This window comes from Myiozetetes cayanensis, unplaced genomic scaffold (genome assembly GCF_022539395.1).
Source record: "Myiozetetes cayanensis isolate MyiCay16 unplaced genomic scaffold, myiCay2020 scf16, whole genome shotgun sequence".
Classification (NCBI taxonomy): domain Eukaryota; kingdom Metazoa; phylum Chordata; class Aves; order Passeriformes; family Tyrannidae; genus Myiozetetes; species Myiozetetes cayanensis.
The window spans coordinates 8,556,715-8,578,293 of NW_026087270.1; the positions used below are offsets into that span (position 1 = coordinate 8,556,715).

Genomic DNA, 21,579 nt, shown 5'->3' on the forward strand with positions numbered 1-21,579 from the left:
GAAAGGAGAAAAATAAAGAAAGGCTGGCGGGAGGAGAGGGTGAACCAAAAATGAGTAAAACAGAGCTGCTCAATCCAATAGCCAAGTATTACATTATAGACTCTCAGTCTGGATATAAACAAAATGTTTCCTTAGAGCAGAACCGCATCCAAAAATTCGAAAAACTGTTTTCCAGAGCTGAAACAGACGTGTTCTGTCCTGCCTCAGGAGTGGGAGATGGTGACTTACCTCTTGTAGCCCTGCTTCCCCCCCAGCCCTCTCTCTCCACATGCCCATGCACATGTCAGGCCCTCATTTGCACTGTGAGCAGCCAGCAGGATGTTTTTGAGGGGTTGCTTATGTTTTATAGGTGGATACCCGGGTGATTTCTGCTGCCAGGGCAGGCAGTTGGCTGTCCTGGCTCCTGCAGCAATTGTTCCCCCTGCTGCTGCCGAGTCTTCTTCCTCAGGCCAGGCCTGTGAATGCTGTCGTGGCTTCTGCAGCTGGAAGAGCCCAGCCCCTCACATCAGGACAAGCACCATTTTCTGCCATCTACCTTATTTCTGCTGTCTGCCCTGGGTTCAGCTGCCTGCCTCCATCGATGCAATCCTTGGGCTGATTTCCATCGTCTTCTCACAGCACTGCGTTGACTTGCCATGTACCCCAATGGCCCTGATTTGACCAGCCAGCTTTGTTGATGTACTGTTCAACACTGCAGAATTGGGTGGGTTTTGCAGGCTGGTGGTCTGGCTTGCATGGCTCTGTGTCACAGTGACCACCACACAGTGGCCTCCCCAAAACATCCCTTCAAAGAGTCGAGGATGGAGCACGACAAGGCAGTGTCTCTTGACAGGTTTCAGGTCAACCAAGTTCTTAGCTTTGGAGAATCTGTTTGTCTTAAAATATCATCCACCTAAATTGAAAGTGTTTTCTAGTGAAACAAAAAAAACCCATGCCAAAAGAGCATGAATGTTGTCACCAAAGTTAATAAAAGTAAGGAAATTAATACTTATAGTTGACCTCCAATACCTAGGCACAGTGGGGTGTAGCAAGGAAGTAGTTAGAAAGGCACCATGGTGAGCCTTAGCAGTGAATTACCTTACTTTTATTAACTTTCTGACAACCTCAGTGAATTTCCTTTCTTTTTATGAAGTGATTAAAAAAGCTAATCAGATCATGTAATTAAAATACATAATTACACAATCTCAGAGTTTTTCATAATTACTGAACATGGTAAATATTGTTACCTGATAACACTTTGCACAAAAATTCTGACAGGAATTTGTGTAGGATGGTTAGGCGATGTCTGCTTTCCAGTGTTTGCAATGGAGCCTTTCCTAATGACACTAGATAGAGAGTAAAATGTCTTAAAATGGAAAATATAGTGAAACTCTAAAATAACGACTCAGTTGTCCTTTTTTAATGCTTTTGTACATATTGGGCAGCTGGGATGTGTTGACACGGTGTGTTTCTGTGCATTTATAATGGCTGTTTCCTTTGTGCTCACACCTCTGCTTCTATTTTGTTAGGCACCACCCACTGGAAAATGGGTGTTTTGATACAAAGCAACACAGTAAGAAAAAACCAGATCAGATCCAGTATCTCAGTTCCAGCCAAAGAACTGCATTAAAATGGAGCCCCTCTTAAGCCTCTGTACAGTGACTTCAGGGTAGGCATGATGTTGCAACCTTACTGATGTCAAGTAGTGAGGAGGTTTATATTCATAGGAAATCCAAAGATACAAGGTATGGTAATCCTCAATAATGGGAAAATTGTTACCAAAAAAAAAAAAAAAAGTCTGATGTGACTTTAACAATCAGCTCCTAAAAATCCTGGGCCCCAATCTCTAAATTGTTTGAAATTGTACAGAAGATGTTGAATCTTAAATACAGACAGATAGTTCGGTCCTGATGGGGAGCCAAGGCTGGTACTGATAACTTTGGTACTCAAACTTTCATGTGCTAAACTGAGTATGAGATGGAGGAAGAGGGATTCAGTTTCACGGGTAATTCTGGCTTAAAGTGTGAGGAAGCAGTTACTGAATTTTCATTTGGCTGATTTTGTTTTTGCAAGAGTGAGATGGGCTAAAGGTCTTATTTCAGACAGCAGGTTATCTGTGGTCAGAAAATTGTTTCATCCTGAAAACTGGCCACAACTAAAATAAATATTAGAAAAGCCTTGACAAAACAGGAAAATAATTTGTGAATTCTGTCTGGAGAACTTTGTTCTGTCAGTGTTCTATGGAAGACACCAGAGTTGCCCAGTTGGTGACTCTGCCTGAGAAGGGAGCTTTAGCTGTGGGTCTGGGAAAGGGTCATGACAAGACCAAATGGATTCCAGGGAGGTGGCAGGGGCTTTTCAGTATTTAGATATTTTAGGACACCAGGATTTTTGCAGCAAGTGAAGCTGGTCTAAGCTTTAAAACTCTCAGTGTTGTTTATGAAAACAAGAATTTTTCATTTCCTTTTAGGGGGGGTTGTTAAGCCGTTAATTGACTGGCAATGTGTTTTTTGAATGTATCTGGTTCTGGAGGTACAAGTGCATCTATCAAACCTCTGATCCTTGATTTCCCAGAGAGTTTTTGTTAGTTGGTTTGTTTTTGTTGTTTGTTTTGGGTTTTTTTTTTAATGTTCTTTTACTTTTTATTTTTTTGATCATTTTTCTTCTACAGGAAATATACCCCCACCCCAAAAATCCACCTCCACCTTCCACCCACTTTTTTAATTTAGTAGACTCTTCTGTACAAAGCCTGTACCTTTCTGTAAAAAGCCCTTCTGTACCTGTAGTGTCAAGATGAATCTTTCTAGGGTACATTTGATCTCTCCCCACTGCCTCCTAATTTCTTTTACTGAGTTGTTTAGTCTATTAACATTCCCAGATACTTTTTTGTAAGTACAACCAGTCCTCATCATGTGGGCAAAGTTAGAAAGCTATTGACTATAGCTTTTCCCTTTATTTTAATTCTCTGATATCAGTGCCAATGCCTGTGTGAGACTGCTCTCAAATGGAAGAAGTGCTGTTAGCGAGTCAATGGGGAAACAGATATTTGTTTGCAAGTGCCAAGACATTTGCTGTCCCTCCTTCTCTTCAGGGATAAATTGAGATGATTCAGTGTACGCTCCAACCCTAATTTTAATCCCATTTAAACAAATAATTGTGCCCTGCACCTTTCCTCATTATAAATTCACTCTCTCATGTATCTGTGGCCAAGGCACAGAGACAGTTACTAACTAGAATAAATTGTACTATTCACCTTTGTGGGAGGCAAAAAACCAGCCACACACGTGCGGTCAGAAGGAAACCCAGGTTGCTGGTTAAACTGGAGCAACTGAATACTGGACAACCAGCACCTAAGACTAAAACAGTTCGGGGGAAGGCATCGGTGCTGTTGGGGAGCTTTAAGGAAAGCGCTGCCCTGTTGCAGTTCGTGGGCAGAGTGTGGTACCTGCAGCTGGGGCTGGAAGTGGAGCCATGGCTGGAGGGGAGGTTTCTGCCAGGCTCTGCTCGTCTCTTGGCAGGAGCACAGCAGGGCCGGAGGGGCTGTCGTCTCCTGGTTGGATTCACTCTGGCTCCCCAGCTGCGCTCCCCACTCCTGCCTGCCTGCACTGATGAGCATCCTCCCTACGGGAGGCTTTCTCCGGAGCGTGGTCGGTGCTGACTGACATCCTGAGAAGCCTCTAAAGAATTTAGAGATGCTGAAAAAGTCTCTCGGCAAACTTGTGGTGTAGATGGGGCACAGCCTGGGTTGATCTCAGTGCCTGGTGCCCGCAGGAGAGGGATATCCAGTGTGCTGTGACTCTGGGGTGCTTGGAGGGGGCACCATTGGGTCATCCCCTGCAGCTGCACAGGTGCTTAGCGAGGTTGGGCGTGGGATCCCTCCTTGGGCTGCACCAATGCGGGTGTGAGCCCTGGGAAAACAGACCTTAGCTGTTGCCACAGCTTTTCTTTTGAAAGCTTGAGAGCACAGTCACATGATTTGTGATTGGGCCCTTCAGTCAAAAGGGCAAAGATGTGCTGGAAGAAGAGAGCAGCTTTCAGTGGATGGTTTTGTTGTGTGGTGCAGTGCAAGTCGTCAGATCACAGATGCCGGGTCACTGACGGTTAAACTTGAAAGGACTCTCGTGCAGCACGTTTGTTGTAGGGAACACTTGTGTACCAAGAACAATTCTTACCGGGTGGCAAATACTTTCATTTGCTTGCTTGTTTTAAAAGTCTCTTCTTGTTTAAAATGATGGATGCTGTTAGTAAAAAAGAAGTAGCATTACCATACAGCACGATATACACATCTCTCCTAGGCACGCCATGCTGTTTGGCTTTCATCTTGCATAGTACAAAATCTATAGTTATTTTCTTTTTAAACCTTTCAGTTATTTCTGTCAGGTATTGATAAATGGAGAACTTCCTTCCCACCTCTCTTTCATGCAGTTCCCCTCAGTCCAGCCACAAACATGGTGTAGATTCATGACTGATCTCTGTGATAATCAGGAATGTGCTTCATATTCACCAGCATGCTTTACATTTGTAGGTGCTCTTTTTAGTTTTAAATTAGTTATTTTTTTTTAAATTGTTCACTAATAAACCCAGAGCCTTAACTAATTGTATTTTGCCGTAATGCATACTGTCCCCAAGGGATGGGAGACTTACTTAGCTGGAGCAAACCCCATCTCCAGACTTGGGTCAGGTGGGGCTTGCAGCTTCTTCAGCTCCAGGGATACCCACTGGGGTCACGGGGACACACGAGCCCCTCCAAAACCAGGTGGATGAAGGCCTTGGGGGTCTACACTCACCAGACTTGTGGAAGCTGTGATGTTTGCAAGTGCAGCATCATTTCCATTCATGGTGTTCGTGTGAAATCTTAACTCTAAATTCATGAAAGTGACATGGAATACATGCACCTTTCTGAAAATATCTCTATGTAGAACAGGATGTATTTCATATTTTTGTCATTTGAATTTTCAGGAGTGTCGAGTTGTTGCTTTTCCTGTTGAATTCAATAGGATTGATGTGAATACACAACACATTTGGAAGTCAGAACAATAATCCATGTGCATAGCTATAAAACAGGTTACTTGATACTGTATGTCACATGTAATTTATTGATTTTTCTTCCCTTCTTCTTTGAAGGCAGTATAAAATCTGGTGGTTGTTGGTTTTTACTGTTTGTTTATTGCTGAGTAATTTCAGCCAACATGTGTTTTTCAGCATTAGGTCTGTTCATCATGAACATCAACCCATTAAAATTGTAAGCCCGTTACAGTTTTCCCACCTAGATCAAAATGAGAGTCTGGAACTACCTACTTCTTTCTAACTTAACAAGCTGGTTTTATTTTCCCCTGCAACTTGCTCTAATAATATGACTAGCTCTAAGTTCCTCAGGCTGGAAAGCTTGGCAGTAAAATCGTGTGCAGGGCTGAGCTTTGAAACATGAGGTTTTTCTCAGGTTTGAAACATGGAAATTGTCTTTTCTGCTGAGCACTGATGGAAAATACTCATTTAGAAGCAGAAGTCTGTTCTTGGGAAAGTAGTTTTCATCTGTTACAGACAGGGACTGCAAACCCATTTTCTTAGAGGTCAAGTCACCATATAACATCAGTTGAAGATTGCATGACAGAAAACCATCCTAGAAATGCAGTCACTTACAGTGACCCCAGCCAGAAGACACAGAGCATTTTTGGTCTCTGGTCCCAATTTTCTCACTTCTTAGTGGTTCTTTTGGCTCACAGTAGATACATGACACAAAAGTGGAAAGAGAGTTCTGCAGAGATGGACCCCTCACTCTAATATTCTCAACCATCACCGAAGCAGATAGGTGTTTATCTTAGCAGTAACAGCAGCTTATCAGAGAAGTCTTAGCAAAACATGCTTTGTCCTAGTTTGCCACTGCCCCAGTATTAAAGACACTTGCTCCTCCAGACTGCTGCCCACACCATCAAAATGAGCTCTGACTTGACTCTGCACAAGCTGAATATCCTGTGGCAAAGTGCGGCTTGTCCTTGACTGTGCTGGCTTCCAGAGCTCCCTGTTCACCATGCAGGATATGATCCTTAAATGAATTTTATGAATGAGCTAAATGGATTGTAATTGATGACTTAATCTTCACTTGAACGTACAATGCAAAAACATGAAAATGAGCACAGTTAAGCATTAAATTAAATCACACCAATCTGGTCTGTTCATGGAGAAAAGCCTGTCCCTCTTTGCTTTCAGCTTCTGTATTCATTGAGTTTCTCCCAACAGCAGCTAGTCTGGGTTGCTGATGCTCAGTTACGGACATGCACTGAGGGGAAGAGGTTGAGCTGAGTCTGTCTGACCGCACGTGCCTGAGGGTACTCAGCCTGAGAACAGGTGCCTGCTGTATCTGAGAGCTGCCCGATCAAAATGGGAGAGAGGAAATAATAAATCTAGGAAATTAATCTCATGCATTTCATCCCTCCAGAAAGGCTGTCCCGCTGGCCACACTTCCACGAGCGGTTCAGTCTCAGTGCCTGGGTGTGGGCCGTATGGGAAGCACCCTCCCTGCTAAAAACAGCAAAACGCAAGGAAGGGAAAACATCTCTATATATAGATGAGAAAATGTATGAAGTAATGCATGTATTGCAGAGACCTTCCTGGAGGCTGATGCTCTTTCACTGCTCTGGGCTGGATCTTTGGCTTTGCAAAGGGGCTAGTGCAGGGCCCAGGCCTGGCCCCACTCACGCTGCGATCAGGGCAGGCTCTGCAAATCTGCCCTGGGGTCTGCTCAAATCACTGCAACCACCTGCTTGTATCCCTAGGTTTAGATAAAAAAGGAAGCAGGCAAAGCTCTTAACCGCTGTGTGTTGTCTCTTTGTTTTGTATAATCAAGTGTTGAAATCATGATAAATGTTGACGCCAAGTAGCAAGAAGTGCAGAATTTAATTGTGTGAGTGTAAGGCCAATGGGGTCATATGAGGTTTGTGCTGTGGCTAACGTAATATGAAGAAATATTACTAACAATTAGCATAAGCATTACCATTTATTATAACTAATTTTATAACTACTTATTATAAGTAATTATTCTACTAAGATTATTTTCCTGAGGGCTTTATCATTCCTAGTGTTTTGAAAGTTGTACATGTCATAGCTGAAATTCTGATTTTACAATATTCTCTCTCTGTGACTGTTGCATCCGTGATGCATGCCGGTGACTCCATACAGAGTTTTGTTTTTTCACATCTGTCTTAGAATGTGCCTTTTTGCTAAATGCTCTGTAGGTATCAAAGCAGGCAAGAATGACACAGGACCCTCTAGGTAGCAGGGTAGGCACGAGCAGCAAGCTATTAAGATCTTTCTGTTATTTCATTGATGATTTTGTAGGTATCATCTTCAAATCTCGCTTAAAAAAGACCGAATGTGCATTTGAACATTTCTGAGGAGCAAATTGCTAAGCAAAGTATATATATAATCCTAACATTTTGGTAGAAATAGGGTGAGTTATTATTGATTCACAGAGCACGACAAAACATCACTGCATGAATTAGCAAACAGCTGTTTCTAATTTGAGTTTAGAACTGTACACAGAGGAACTTGTTTTAGTGTTCACTCCTTTCATTTATAATGAATTTTAATTACCGCTACAGGTGAGAAAAATGTAGAAACAAGCTTGTATCTTGTGGAAGAAACAAAGGAGAGACAGATGCTAACAGATTTACAGTCTGTGATAAAAGGAATGTTTTGGTACACTTTACATGTAATTAGAGTGCAGCTGTTTTCAGTCCCAAGTCCATGATGCACAGCAGAATATAGTATCTGCTGCTTTTCCAAAGGGAGTAAAGAAAAACAGTGATTCAACTCTGAAAGCATTTAGCTTATTCCTAGATCTAACATAAAACTTTATCCTCCAACCCTATTATGCCATTTATTGAAGTGTGAAATAACTTATTTAACGATATGTTAATTTTTTGTTACCAGCAAAATACAGACTGTTTGACATAAGAAAAATAATGTTAAAAATAGTTTCTGATTTTATCATCTGCATGGAATTATGGATCACCCTGTTGATGGTCGTTACTGAGTCTTGATATCTGCTTATGGGAGACAAGGGCTCAGGCATGCATTACTCTGGCTTAACAAGTTTCTGTATATCAACTAAGCTTCAATAGACATCTTTGTGTGTACTTTTAACTTGCAGCATAAAAAAGACTAATTAGATGTATCTTTGATCACTGCAGAAAGGTTTAAACAAAGACAGCAAGCTTTAAACTGTCTATGTGTAAGAGTTTATCTGTGGCAGACGTCCCAGCAAGTTTAATGTTTGAAATTCTGCACTACATCTTGTGCTGATTTTGTATTCTAAATACAAAGTTACTCTCTGCATGAGAAGAAAAATTAGATTATATATACTTTCCATTGAGCCAGACATCTTTCTTGCTTTTTGAAAAACTTCACTAAAAAATAAATTACAGTGTGAAGCTGAGAAGTTGGGAAAAGAATCGCTAACCTTCGGTATTTTAGTCCAACAAAAATGCTTACCTCAGAAGCACATGATTAGGTATAAATGCATTTTTCTCAAGTCACAGAAAACAATGAAAGCACTGCCTGTGGTGCCGCTTATATTAGCACCTCTTGGATTTTTATCCAACTTCAGGTTTGCTTTGAACATTTTATGCATATCTCTATATGTATATTAAAAATGGCATAGTGCCTTAAAACACAAATCTATGCAGACTGTTTGGTGAAGGAGCCAACGTTGCTCAAGTCTGAAGCTGTGTGTAGAGTTCCTCAGAGCAGCGTGAACTTCCCAGGGCCTCCTCACTGCCTTGGCTAAGGGTGGGTTGAGCAGTTCTGGAAGACAGTTGTGTGATATTTTTTGAGGAATAATTATAGGTAAGTTGCAGATACCTCTTTCTCGTTGTTTAGTGAAGTGTGTTGGAGTGTGCATTAGTGCTGGGTTTCAGTCACAGCCCAGCAGTCACGGTCCCATTCAGACGTAGGGGCAGTCTCAGCACACAAAGGCTTTCACTGCCACAAGGGCTGGTGGTTCACAGTCTATCATTGCCTTCTGTGACACAACGAACAGAAATGTTCACTGAAGCTGATATATGCATAGACATTGAGTTTGGATTATTAATGATACTTTTAATTATTAGTTATAACTGTGAGGGAGATGTGCAGGAAAATGGGAGTAAACAATTTAAGCAAAAAAGCTGTCACAGGGCACTGAAAACATTGAAGCTTAAAACATTTGCTATGTAAACTTGATTTGCATTATTTCACACCAGCACTGCAGTGTAAATGAGCAGTGTATGCTATGTGAGGTTCTTACAGTAATCCATTGTAATGATCTATCCTTGGCTTTAATAGATAGTGCAGCAATGCAAAATTTGCTGTAACCAGTACTGAGGATTTTTTTAGTCCTCAGTCTCTGTGTTTTAGTCTCATAGTTAAGCATCTTCAATAATAATAATTTTTGAAATTGATAGCATCTCTATTGGGACTTCCATCTGAGGATGTCTCGGGGTTTTCACAGCTATGCAGAAGTAAGCCCTACAATTTGCCCTTGAGGAGCAGATGGCTTTTTTCTATTACGGTGATGAGGAACTGAAACACAGTTCAGAAGCGTGTTTTATGATGCCAAGCTTGTTTTCAAAAGCAAGTTACATTTTGGGTGCTAGAATTCCATCAACTTTCAGTAGCTTAAAGCAATTTGAGTGCTTTGACCACCCTGTAACTTGTGTGCCATGAAGGGGCTTGGAGAGTACCAGAAGTCTGAGCTGAAATCAAACAGCAATCCTTTCTTCAGCAATTGATTTGGGGGTTGTCTGTTTCTTAATTTAACTGTTTTTCTAGCTCTAGAGGGATAAATGTGATAGAAAAGAACATGTTCTAAATCTAACCTCCTTGGTTTATTTTCCTGTACAGAGATGCCTTCGGAGCTCAGGAGGGGAGTATCAAAGTTGCCTTTTTGGCCAAACCCTGGATTTTTTTTTTTTTGATGCCTAATCTGGGTGTGCAGCTTCTTCTGAAGCTCATGGTGCTCAGTCTGTGTTGGTGGCACCCAAACCAGCTGGGATAAACTGGCCTCCTGTACTGGGCTGGCCACACTGCGACGTGCCCGTGGTGTGGAGGGAAGTACAGAGGGCCTGGGGAAGAGCCACCTGAACTCTCTGCACATAAGGGAGACAGAGGAGGGAGATTTTTTTCACTGGAGGGGAACCTGATGATGTTCTGTGTTGATAAACAGGAGGGTTTAGGTGAGGATGAACTTCAGGTCCAGGCCAGCAAATGTGGTGTCCATGCAAACCTTTCGTTCTTAAGAGAAAATGCAACTGGCTGGGGGATAGCCTGGGTTTGTGCAGCTCCTGCCCATGAAGGCTGACCCCCAGGGCTGGGGTGACTGGGCAGCTGAGCAGGCCTGTCCCTCTGCAACCCCTTCAAGTGCAGCTCTGCTCAAAGTCTGGCGGAAACATAATGTTTCCAAGTAGCTTTGGGCAGGAAGATGGAGGAAAGTGTTTTGCAGGGACTGTGAAATTGTGTCTCGTTGATTATATTTCTATTAGCAAAATAACTCTGAAATAATAAATATATCAACGTCATCAGTGTATGCTGGGATGGCAGTGCTGCTTCCTCCTGGCAATCTGTGATGTGCTGTTTGTCTCCTTTCTGAGAGATATCACACTCTTTTAAGACTTCATTTTATTGTTTTAGCTTCATGAGTATATTTCTGAACTTGGCTCATGTTATCTGGAAGACAAATAGAGAACGAATTATGATTTATACTACAGTTTAGCCAAATTGTTCTTATTAGAAGGAAAAATACATTTATTGAATGCATTGAGGCTGGAATTAGCTCCTCACTGATGATGATAAATGCTTGAAGTCCTGTAAACGTGCTGAACATTAAGTTGCTAAATTACTGTACCACTTTGAGATTGATTATCAAGAATGGCCCTTTAAGCTTCATGACCTGCACATATATCCTGAGGACTACTGACATCCTGAAGCTTCCTTAATGCTCTTTTTTTCCTAATTAAACTTTTATTGAATTTTCTTACCCTTTTAATACTTGTTTTGATTCTCTTATGCACAAGTGACAAAAGCCTTGCACTAGCCATGTGATTCTCTATTTTAGAACAGTCCCACTTTGCAGGATTAGCCATTTTTAATGACTTTAATCTCCTTTTTGAAAGTGATTTTTCTCATTCTGCTACATTCCTTTGATTGCATTAATGTAAAATTATTATTCTAACCATCATTGCCAGACATGTCACACCACATCTAAAATATATCTTCCCACTAAAATATGACTCTGGTAAAATACCTTAGAATTTCCTTCTCAGTTCATTATAGGTCTTTTCTTCAATTTAATATGGCAAGTTAAAATTAACAGGGCTATTTTTCATTCCATAAAGAGATTAATGATAATGAGTTTTCCCTAATTTCTTCAGTTTAGGCATTTAGTAATTTAGTATCTTGTTTGTAAGAAGTCCAGCCAGCTTGTTTCTGGGGCTTAAAGTTTCCTAATTCTTTTAAAATTGTAGAAGTATGAGAAAATGGTGCAATATAAAGAATCTAGAGGTTAAACATAAAAAGCGATAAAAGGTCCAAATCAAGCTAACAAGAGGAGACAATCTTTGCTTTCACCTGTCTATGTAAATGCTTCCATTTTTATTACAAATCCAGCTTTTCAATCTGAGAAATGTTAATTTTTTTTGAATCCAAATTATATGAGCACAGAAATGGCTTTGTGCTTCATTCACAAAGTAATACTAATACCAGCTTTCTTGGATTTTGTTTTCTGAATAGCCCAATATGTTTGAAGAGCAGCAGCTGGAGGGGAACTGGCCCTATTTGAATGTTGAGAGTGTGTTTTGAAGTAGATCAGTTCATTTTAGAGGAAAAAGAGACTTTCTAAAGATTTGTTCAGTTTGTGTGTTGGGCCAGTGTAATGGTTGGCATAAGTGCATGTGGATGTAACGAAGTTAAAGCAGTTGGCCCAGCCTGTGTTACCACTGGATTTGGCCCATTGCATGCACAGTTTCAGAGCTGAACAATGAAGCTTTATTCAGTGGGGCCGACTGGAGTGCTCTGGGTTCTCCCCGGTGCAGCCCCTTCCTCTGCGTGCAAGGCATGAGAGCAGTCTGACTGTGAAAGAGAAGGTATTTAAAATGCACCGTATTTTTAAAAAGAACTTCTGCAAATGGACATTTAAAATTATTTTAATTGCAGTCAGTAACCCCTAGCAGTAAGTAACACAATGGTGGAGTGCTTCTTCTCCTGTTGTTGTTTTTCTCCTCCCCCCTCCCCATAGAGAGCAGCAGCGGCAGCAAACGCAACATGTGCTGCCCTAGTTCAGGCCCAGCATCCCCCTCGTGCTCCCCTTTGTCTCCTTGCCCCTGGAGGAGCCCAGCTGGTGAGAGGAGGGAATTAGGCAGCCCTGAGCTACCGGCACCTCCCCGGGGCCCCTAATCCGGGCGCTGGCAGCCGGCTGCCTCCTTCCCTCCGACGGCCCGTGGCCGCAGGTCCGTGGGGACGGAGCCCCGGATACGGCTGGCGGCGGAGATGGGGGGATGGCGGGGGCTCCCTGGGGGCCGAGCAAAGCTGTGCTGGCAGCGGGGTGGGCGGCGGAGGTGGCTTAAATTGGGAACATGAGGCTTTGTTGCAGCCGCAGAGAGACAGAGCCGTTCATGGTCGGGGGAGTGAAGCCTGAGAAAAGTTTACGTAAAAAAAGCAGGAGCTCGTTGCCCGTGTTTTAGGTTTGGGCTCCGCCAGACTCGGAGGAGCTGGTCGAACACAAAGACCTTGAGCATCTTAGAAGCGCGGGTGCTTGCTGAGAGTCGAGGTGCATTTCGGGAGCAGGAAGAAGCGTGTTCCCGGTGTCCAGTATCGCTCTGGAGCAGGAGGTTTAGTTACATCGGGGAGTGGAGCTCTCTGGGGAGCACGGGGCGAGGGGGGTGGACGCCTGACCTGTGCATCCTGAGAAACTGGCATCCGTGCCGTGCGGGCAAAGTTGTTTGGGGTGTGAATATTTGGTTTAGTTTTTTTCCAAGGTAGCTCTTCTTTCTTTCCTGGGATGGAAAAGCAGGTCTTTGCCAAAGCAAACGGTGCCACAGGAGCTGCCTCGTACGGTGGTGATATCCTTATTAGCCGAGCCTTTCTTTGAGAGCTCCTCCGCTGTACATGTGCTCTCCTCCGCCTGGTGACTCTGTAGTTGGCAGGCACGAGGAGTGTGCGTGTGGCAGCCTACACACACAGTTGGGGATTTTTTTTATTGGTTTGTTTTAGTAAAAGCTGAAGTAGGAACATTAAATGTTTTATAAGGACAGTGTATCTCAAGAACCAGTTCGTTTTTGGAATCCTCAAATGTTTATGCGGCCAGCGCCTTCCCTCATTTACATGAACTTTATTTTTGCTCCATTCTGTGGTTTAGTTTTATATCAGACTAGTGGTGTTTTTGTTTCGCTCAACACCTCTGCATTTGTTGGGATTAGGGTATTTGAACTCAGCCTCTTCTGTTGCATATTAACAACTCTGTTAATGAAAGCTAACAACATTTTATGTATTTTTCCTAAAATGACGTTTTGCTGCTGGAGTTGGTGCTGGTTTTCGTTATGGTAATATCAAATTATAAAATATTTTCCAAAGCTTCATATTGAGCAAAGGAAGTAGTTATTGAAACAGAGGCTGGGCCACTGTTGGTTTATCCTGAAGTTGATTCTTTTGTGATGTCTTTATATGTCCAGTGGTGATTTTCCTGGGCTTTTTAAAATTTGGTTTTATACCAAAAGGACAACATTGCCTTTTACACAAGCGAATGTGGTAATGGTGCATATCTCTTTCCTGATTTTCTTCAGCTGCGTCAAATCTTATGCTTTTATTTCACCTGCATGTTTGACTCTGCCTTTTAGCAGCCTTTAATTCTGTTACAGTTTTGAGACAGAACTGAAGGATTTTGTTTAATGGAGATATTCCTTAAAATCATCTTAATGTAGCATTTAAAAGACCCACAAATTCACAGGTGATCACTTAACACTGTAGCTTTTCGAAATGTTTGTATTGCTTCATTGCACATTGTGTTTCGCTTTCTTTATTCATTGTTTATTGCTTTACAGTACAGTGAGCAGGTGTTAAACCTGCTAAAGAAAAATGCTTTTTATTAACACTAGATGTTGGCATATTTGTGAATTATGTGTACAAATATATTTTTATTTCTCTTTCTCAAACCTCCTTTGAAATTCAAGAGGGTTTTTGGGGGGTTTTTGAGTTGATTTTTTTTTTTTTTAATGCTGTAGTAGCAGAAGCCCATAGTGTTGTTGAGAGCTTTGTCCTTATTTCACAGATGCACTGGGAATTGTTTTTAATCTCCTTTCTGCTTTCCCATTACAGATGGTGATGACGACCCACAACTCTCCTGGGTGGCTTCATCTCCCTCCAGCAAAGATGTTGCATCACCCACTCAGATGATAGGAGATGGGTGTGATCTCGGCATCGGGGAGGAGGAAGGGGGGACTGGCCTGCCATATCCGTGTCAGTTTTGTGATAAGTCCTTCATTCGCCTGAGCTACCTTAAAAGGCACGAGCAGATCCACAGTGACAAACTACCTTTCAAATGCACCTACTGTAGCCGGCTTTTTAAGCACAAGAGAAGTAGGGATCGCCACATAAAGCTTCACACAGGGGATAAAAAGTACCATTGCCACGAATGCGAGGCTGCGTTCTCCCGCAGCGACCACCTCAAAATTCACCTGAAAACCCACAGCTCCAGCAAACCGTTCAAGTGTACTGTTTGTAAACGTGGGTTTTCATCTACCAGCTCATTGCAGTCTCACATGCAAGCTCATAAAAAGAACAAGGAACATATGGCAAAGACTGAGAAAGAGGTGAAGAAGGATGATTTTATGTGTGATTACTGTGAAGAGACATTCAGTCAGACTGAAGATTTGGAGAAGCACGTAATGACACGCCACCCACAGCTTTCTGAGAAGGCCGATTTGCAGTGTATTCATTGCCCTGAAGTATTTGTAGATGAAAACTCGCTGCTCTCACACATTCATCAAGCCCATGCCAACAAAAAACACAAGTGCCCTATGTGCCCGGAGCAGTTTTCTTCAGTGGAGGAAGTTTATTGCCACTTGGACAGCCACAGACAACCTGACTCCAGCAATCACAGCATCAGCCCTGACCCAGTCTTGGGGAGTGTTGCATCCATGAGCAGTGCAACGCCCGACTCCAGCGCATCGGTGGAAAGAGGTTCCACCCCAGATTCGACCTTAAAGCCTTTGAGAGGACAGAAGAAAACCAGGTCTGTTGACAGAGAGGAAGGCCAGAACTGGTCTAAAGTTACTTACAGCTGCCCATACTGCTCGAAGCGCGATTTCAACAGCCTTGCTGTTCTGGAGATCCATCTAAAGACCATTCATGCAGACAAACCTCAGCAAAGCCACACGTGCCAGATCTGCCTTGATTCCATGCCTACACTGTACAACTTGAATGAACACGTGAGAAAAGTGCACAAGAACCATGCCTATCCCATGATGCAGTTTAGCAACATTTCTGCCTTCCACTGTAATTACTGCCCGGAGATGTTTGCAGATATCAATAGCTTACAGGAGCACATCCGTATTACTCACTGTGGCCCAAACGCTACCCCTCAAGATGGCAACAACGCTTTCTTCTGTAACCAGTGCTCAATGGGCTTTCTGACCGAAGCAACCTTGACTGAGCACATTCAGCAGACTCACTGCAATGTAGGAAATTCAAAATTGGATTCCCCTGTCATTCAGCCAACACAGTCTTTTATGGAAGTTTATTCATGCCCTTATTGCACAAACTCCCCCATTTTTGGCTCCATCCTGAAGCTTACAAAGCATATTAAAGAAAACCACAAGAACATTCCTCTGGCACACAATAAGAAGTCAAAAGCAGAGCAGAGTCCAGTTTCTTCTGATGTTGAAGTCTCATCCCCTAAAAGGCAGCGGCTTTCTGCTAGCGTAAACTCAGTGTCTAATGGTGAATACCCATGTAATCAGTGTGATCTAAAGTTCTCAAATTTTGAAAGTTTTCAAACCCATTTAAAGTTGCATTTGGAGTTGCTGTTGAGGAAACAGTCTTGCCCTCAGTGTAAAGAAGACTTTGATTCCCAGGAGTCTCTTCTGCAACATCTCACTGTACATTACATGACAACTTCAACTCATTATGTATGTGAGAGCTGTGACAAACAGTTTTCTTCAGTGGATGATTTGCAGAAACATTTGTTGGACATGCATACTTTTGTGTTGTATCACTGCACCCTTTGCCAAGAAGTTTTTGATTCCAAGGTATCTATCCAAGTGCATCTGGCAGTCAAGCACAGCAATGAAAAGAAGATGTATCGTTGCACAGCCTGTAACTGGGATTTTAGGAAGGAGGTGGATCTCCAGATCCATGTGAAGCATAGTCACTTGGGAAATCCATCAAAGTCTCACAAATGCATCTTCTGTGGTGAGACCTTTAGCACAGAAGTAGAACTGCAGTGCCACATCACAACCCACAGCAAAAAATACAACTGCAAGTTCTGTAGCAAAGCTTTTCATGCCATCATCTTGCTCGAAAAGCACTTGCGGGAAAAACACTGTGTTTTTGATGCGAGCGCTGAGAATGGTACAGCTAATGGCATGACCCCAACAAATAAGAAGGCAGAAGGGGCAGATATCCAGAACATGTTGATGAAGAATCCAGATACTTCCAACAGTCATGAAGCCAGTGAGGATGATGTAGATGCTTCTGAGCCCATGTATGGCTGTGACATTTGTGGGGCTGCCTACACTATGGAGGTCCTCTTGCAGAACCATCGCTTGAGAGATCATAACATCAGGCCTGGGGAGGATGACTGTTCTAGGAAGAAAGCAGAATTCATCAAAGGTAGCCACAAGTGTAATATCTGCTCCAGGACCTTTTTCTCGGAAAACGGCCTGAGAGAGCACATGCAGACCCATCGAGGCCCAGCTAAGCACTACATGTGCCCCATCTGTGGGGAACGGTTCCCGTCACTCCTGACCCTGACGGAGCACAAAGTCACTCACAGCAAGAGTTTGGATACAGGGACATGTCGGATCTGCAAAATGCCGCTGCAGAGCGAGGAGGAATTTATTGAGCACTGCCAGATGCATCCAGATCTCAGAAACTCCCTCACCGGGTTTCGCTGCGTTGTCTGCATGCAGACAGTCACCTCCACCCTGGAGCTGAAAATTCACGGGACATTCCATATGCAGAAATTGGCAGGAAACTCTGCAACCTCGTCACCCAACGGCCAGGCCTTGCAAAAACTCTACAAGTGTGCGCTGTGCTTGAAGGAGTTCCGGAATAAGCAGGACTTGGTAAAGTTGGATGTGAATGGCCTTCCCTATGGCCTGTGTGCTGGATGCATGACCAGGAGCACGAATGGACAGTCTTCGGGCTTGACTCCACAGGAGGTGAATGAGAGGCCATGTGGCAGTCTGAGGTGTCCAGAGTGTAGTGTCAAATTTGAAAGTGCTGAAGACCTAGAGAGCCACATTCAGGTAGACCACCGAGACCTGACACCTGAGACTAGTGGCCAAAGGAAAGGTACCCAGACGTCCCCTGTTCCCAGAGTAAGTACAGCTGAATTTAAACTGTTTGAGGGATAAAATGTAGACCTTCAATGTGACAACTGATCTGATGTTTTGTTTTGGTTTGTTTTTTTTTTAAGCAGTCACACTGTGACTTTACCAGATTAATTGTGCTTCTAAAAAACCCAACAAAACAGGAGGAAGGGTGATGCACATAGAAAAATTAAAAGTTGTTCAGCCTCGCAGGCTCAATGATTCCTAGTGGCAGCACATCAGATTTTTTTACCATAGATCTGCCCTAGATCTAGCAACAGAGAGCTAAGGCACTTGAACAGTGGAGACTGAGTTTGTCCATGAGCTCTGATTCTACTGAACTGGCAGATCTGGAAAAGCTGGGGCAATTTAATGAAAAAAGGAGATGCTGAGTACTCAAAACAACAACAACAAAATCTAATCTGTCATGTATGAGGAAGGAGATTATTTTTTACTAGGGAAATAAAAATGAGCAGGAGGATACAGGAATTTTTGAGGAAAAATGTAGTGAATTCCACCATATCCCCTAAATTGTCACCTAAAACAAACTACTGTGCTAAAGAGCTTGTCCTTATGGATGTCTGTCAGAGTGAGTGGTTTGATGTTACTTGGATGTCTGTGTGCATACATGTGTGCATGCATGTATGTGTGTATGATTTTGAAAGAACCTGCTTCATGGCCCTTCTGTAAGTTTAGTTTTCTTAGCAAATCTGGACATTGTTGTCTAATGCAGATCACATGTAAGTGTGCTGTCCTTGACTGTTCACAGATAGCCTGCTTTCCCATTTCTGAGCTTACAAGTTATTTGGGAACATGCAGATCCAAGTAAGGTTCCAGAAGCCTACTTGGGAGAGTAATATCATTTGCAGTTTATAGTCTTTTAAAATTATTTGTTGACGTTTTGGTTCAAGAATGGGCCAAGTCAGTCCTTCCTCTGTCAGGAACAGATGGAATGAGAAGTGGATTTTGGAAATCTTCTCAGGAGACCAACAGCAGACACATCTGAGTATTGATATCATCTGACATTTTTAATTAAACATGATGGGGTGAGATTTTCAAAAGTATCTAAGGAAATTAGGCACCCAACTCCTAATGAATAATTCCAGCTGTAGAGATGCCTGTTTATGTCAATCTGCTAATTAAAGCACCCATAAACACATCTTACTGAATTAAAAGAACCTGAAAATACCATTCAACTAGAACACCAGAGGCTCAGTAAGTAAAAGGAGACCCTAAGTATGTGCTGAGGATGTAGGCTGAGATGCCTCCAGCAGAGCTGGTGCAGGCTGTGTCCCGGCAGGACGCGTCACCTCTGGTCGAGCTGGGCTGTGCAGGGACACACTGGCACTGCCTCAGTGCCCTGACCCAGGCTCCTGAGACAATCCCACAGAAACTTCAATTTCTTTTATATTTTTTTTTCTGTTAGTAAAACAACTGGATGTTTTTCCCTCTGGGTGTGGTGAATGTGTGACTAAGCCTCCAGGCACACACACCTAATTTTGCAGAAGAATGAGGAATGGAAATATCCCTCCTTTGGTGTGATACCTTCTGAGATTTCAGCTGAGACTCTGGCTAGGTCATTGTCCTTCCTCCTCCTCAGGTCTTTATTTCCTTCCAAATTCTTTAAAACACCTCTGTTATCTTAGTAGGTCTAATTCATATTGCTGTGCCTGTAGCCTAAAGTATTACCTTTCTCTTCCTATGAGCTGGCAGAACACATTGCCGTTTTCTGTCTTATTTCTTGCTTTAACTCCTACTCAGTGACAGCTTCCATACTTGTTCTCTCAGGGAAAGTTTAAAGCTCTTCAATAAGGTAAATGCTTTGGATTTCATCCCATGAGGAAAGTTCTGAGGTCCTTTGAAGAAGATAATGAAAAGTCAGCATTTGTGGTGATGGCAAACGGTACCTTCAACCTGTGTCTATGGCCTGCACATATGCTAATATCAGAGACCTTTGTGGTATGCATCCCAGGAACAGATATATTGTTATTAGGAATAATTCATTATCTTACCCTTCAGTTTAGGTACAAGACCTGAATTCTGATATCAGTTCACTTGAAAACTATTGGTGTTTCACTCAGGTTTCTTAAGGCAATGAGTGCCCTTTGTGTCTGCCTGGTACAGGGATTTTCAAAGAATTATATTGTCTTTTAAATGATGATATATCTCTGTATTTCAAGAATAGCATTTACTTAACTTCACTGGCTTCATAGCAAAGCTAAGCAAGTTGAACATGATCTCTCTTGTCATCTTGTAATGTGCTGTGCACAGTAAAATACCACTTTACCGGAGCAGTGTTTAGCACACAGTGCATGTAATCTGCACATGTCTAGAGAAGAGCTACTTCTCTCCACTTCTTGAACACTTCTACATTTCTTTTTTCAAACACCTTATTGATTTTTCTTTCTTAAGTGGAAAAACAGATGAAGATTAGGATGAGGTTCAGTCAGAAGGAAAATATAGGTAGACTAGATTTTTAGAAAGGAAGAAAATAAATATTAGCGCTTGATGAACAAAGAATGTTCAGGAAGAAAAAAGAGAGCAGGAGAAACGGAACAATTCCTTTTTATTAAAGTTTATGTATATGTGCAAGTGCGTATAGCACCACAAAGGAAGTATGACTATTTTGTTATATTTTGGTTTCACTTTTTACTATTGAATTATTCGAGATTTTATTCTGAAAATCAGTTGGAGACACCTAAATGAGCATTGAAAACCACTTAAAATTGCTTGGCAGTTTTGGAGTTTGGTTCTTTTTTATCCATAAGAATGAAAGAAAAGTAATAACCCTTAAAAATCCTGCTGCATTCTGTCTTCCTCTTGCAATTTAGAATGGCAAAGAAATGGGAAGAAATATCTGGGAATTGATCACCTTTGTTTCTGGATGCCTACCTAGGATCCAGTCATGTTGGTCAGTAAGATAGATTCCTAGGCAGGCAAAGTTTTTGCCTTGTGCATATGGCAACACCCACTTTGGAGGATTTGTTTTTAGGAGATTTTAATTCAAGTCAGTAGTCTTCTATAAGAAGCATCACTAGGAGCAATAAATAAAATACATCTTAGTAGCAAAAGATTGCTCTAACATCAATTTGTGTTTAATTCTTATAGTTTTACATAGGCTATTCTGTTTGGATAGGACTAAAAAGTTTTGGTTTTTTTTCAGATAAGCATCACTAGTAGAGGTACCATTCAGTATCTGATACATGTATAGTTCAAGACCTTTTTTCATTCTATTGAGATCTCATCAGAGGTAATGCTTTCCTGTTTTTCTGAACTTATTTCTGTGCATGGCACCTTCAGTTTTGAATACATTTTATTAATTCCTTTTCACATCCTTTCTAAGGGAATGTGCATAACTCGAGAAACGTAACTGGTTGTTTATTATTGAGATTTCTCATTTCCCAATATTGGACACAGTCACATTTCAAGCAGTTCTTACTTTTATACAGATTTATCCTTATTTTGTACCACAGGTATCATGAACACTGCTTGTTTAACGTTGACAATGACAAATGCTTAGAGTTCAGTTAAGTTTTCATCTTGAATGGTGTTGCTATTTTTAGCCCACCTAGGTTATTTGGACTGAAGAAGCAAAGGAGGCAGCATAGAAAGTTGGAAGAATAAACCCTATTGTGTTCCTTTACTCAGTTCCTTTTCTCCTGCACACTTTCTTGGACTCAATTCCTTCTCTTTGTTCTCCCCCACACCCCTTCTCTTCCCTTGTAAATCCACTTGAGTGGAGGAATATTTTCTTTGTAGAACAGGAAACCATTTCCAGATTTAAAGGAGGATAGTCTGGAAAACCCAGGAGAACAATAGATACTTCAGAAAAGAAAACAGAACCCTCTGTTGTTATTAGTACGATTTTGTGCCAAGACTAGAATTAAATATCTTGACTTAATAGGGATTGAGCTCTCAGCTGAAAGTCTGCTCATCTGATCTCTTTTGTCATCTAGATGCCATCACCTAGACTGTGTTAGCTCCTCAGAGTGTGGCCATCTTTGTTGTCATGGCTTTTGAAGATAAAACTTATGAAAAGGAT

At 42.0% G+C, this 21,579-nt stretch overlaps 1 protein-coding gene across 3 annotated transcripts in view; it reads left to right on the forward strand.

Annotated features, from left to right (window-relative positions):
- The window catches only part of ZNF423 (zinc finger protein 423), a 228,729-nt gene that overhangs the window by 117,561 nt on the left and 89,589 nt on the right, over positions 1-21,579 (forward strand). For all 3 annotated transcript variants that reach the window (XR_007628425.1, XM_050311213.1, XM_050311214.1), the window contains one exon: positions 14,323-17,546. Coding sequence is in view for 2 of the 3 variants with exons in the window: in XM_050311213.1 (XP_050167170.1) it covers positions 14,323-17,546 (3,224 nt within the window). In the remaining variant the exon portion in view is untranslated. The remainder of the gene's footprint in view (positions 1-14,322; positions 17,547-21,579) is intronic.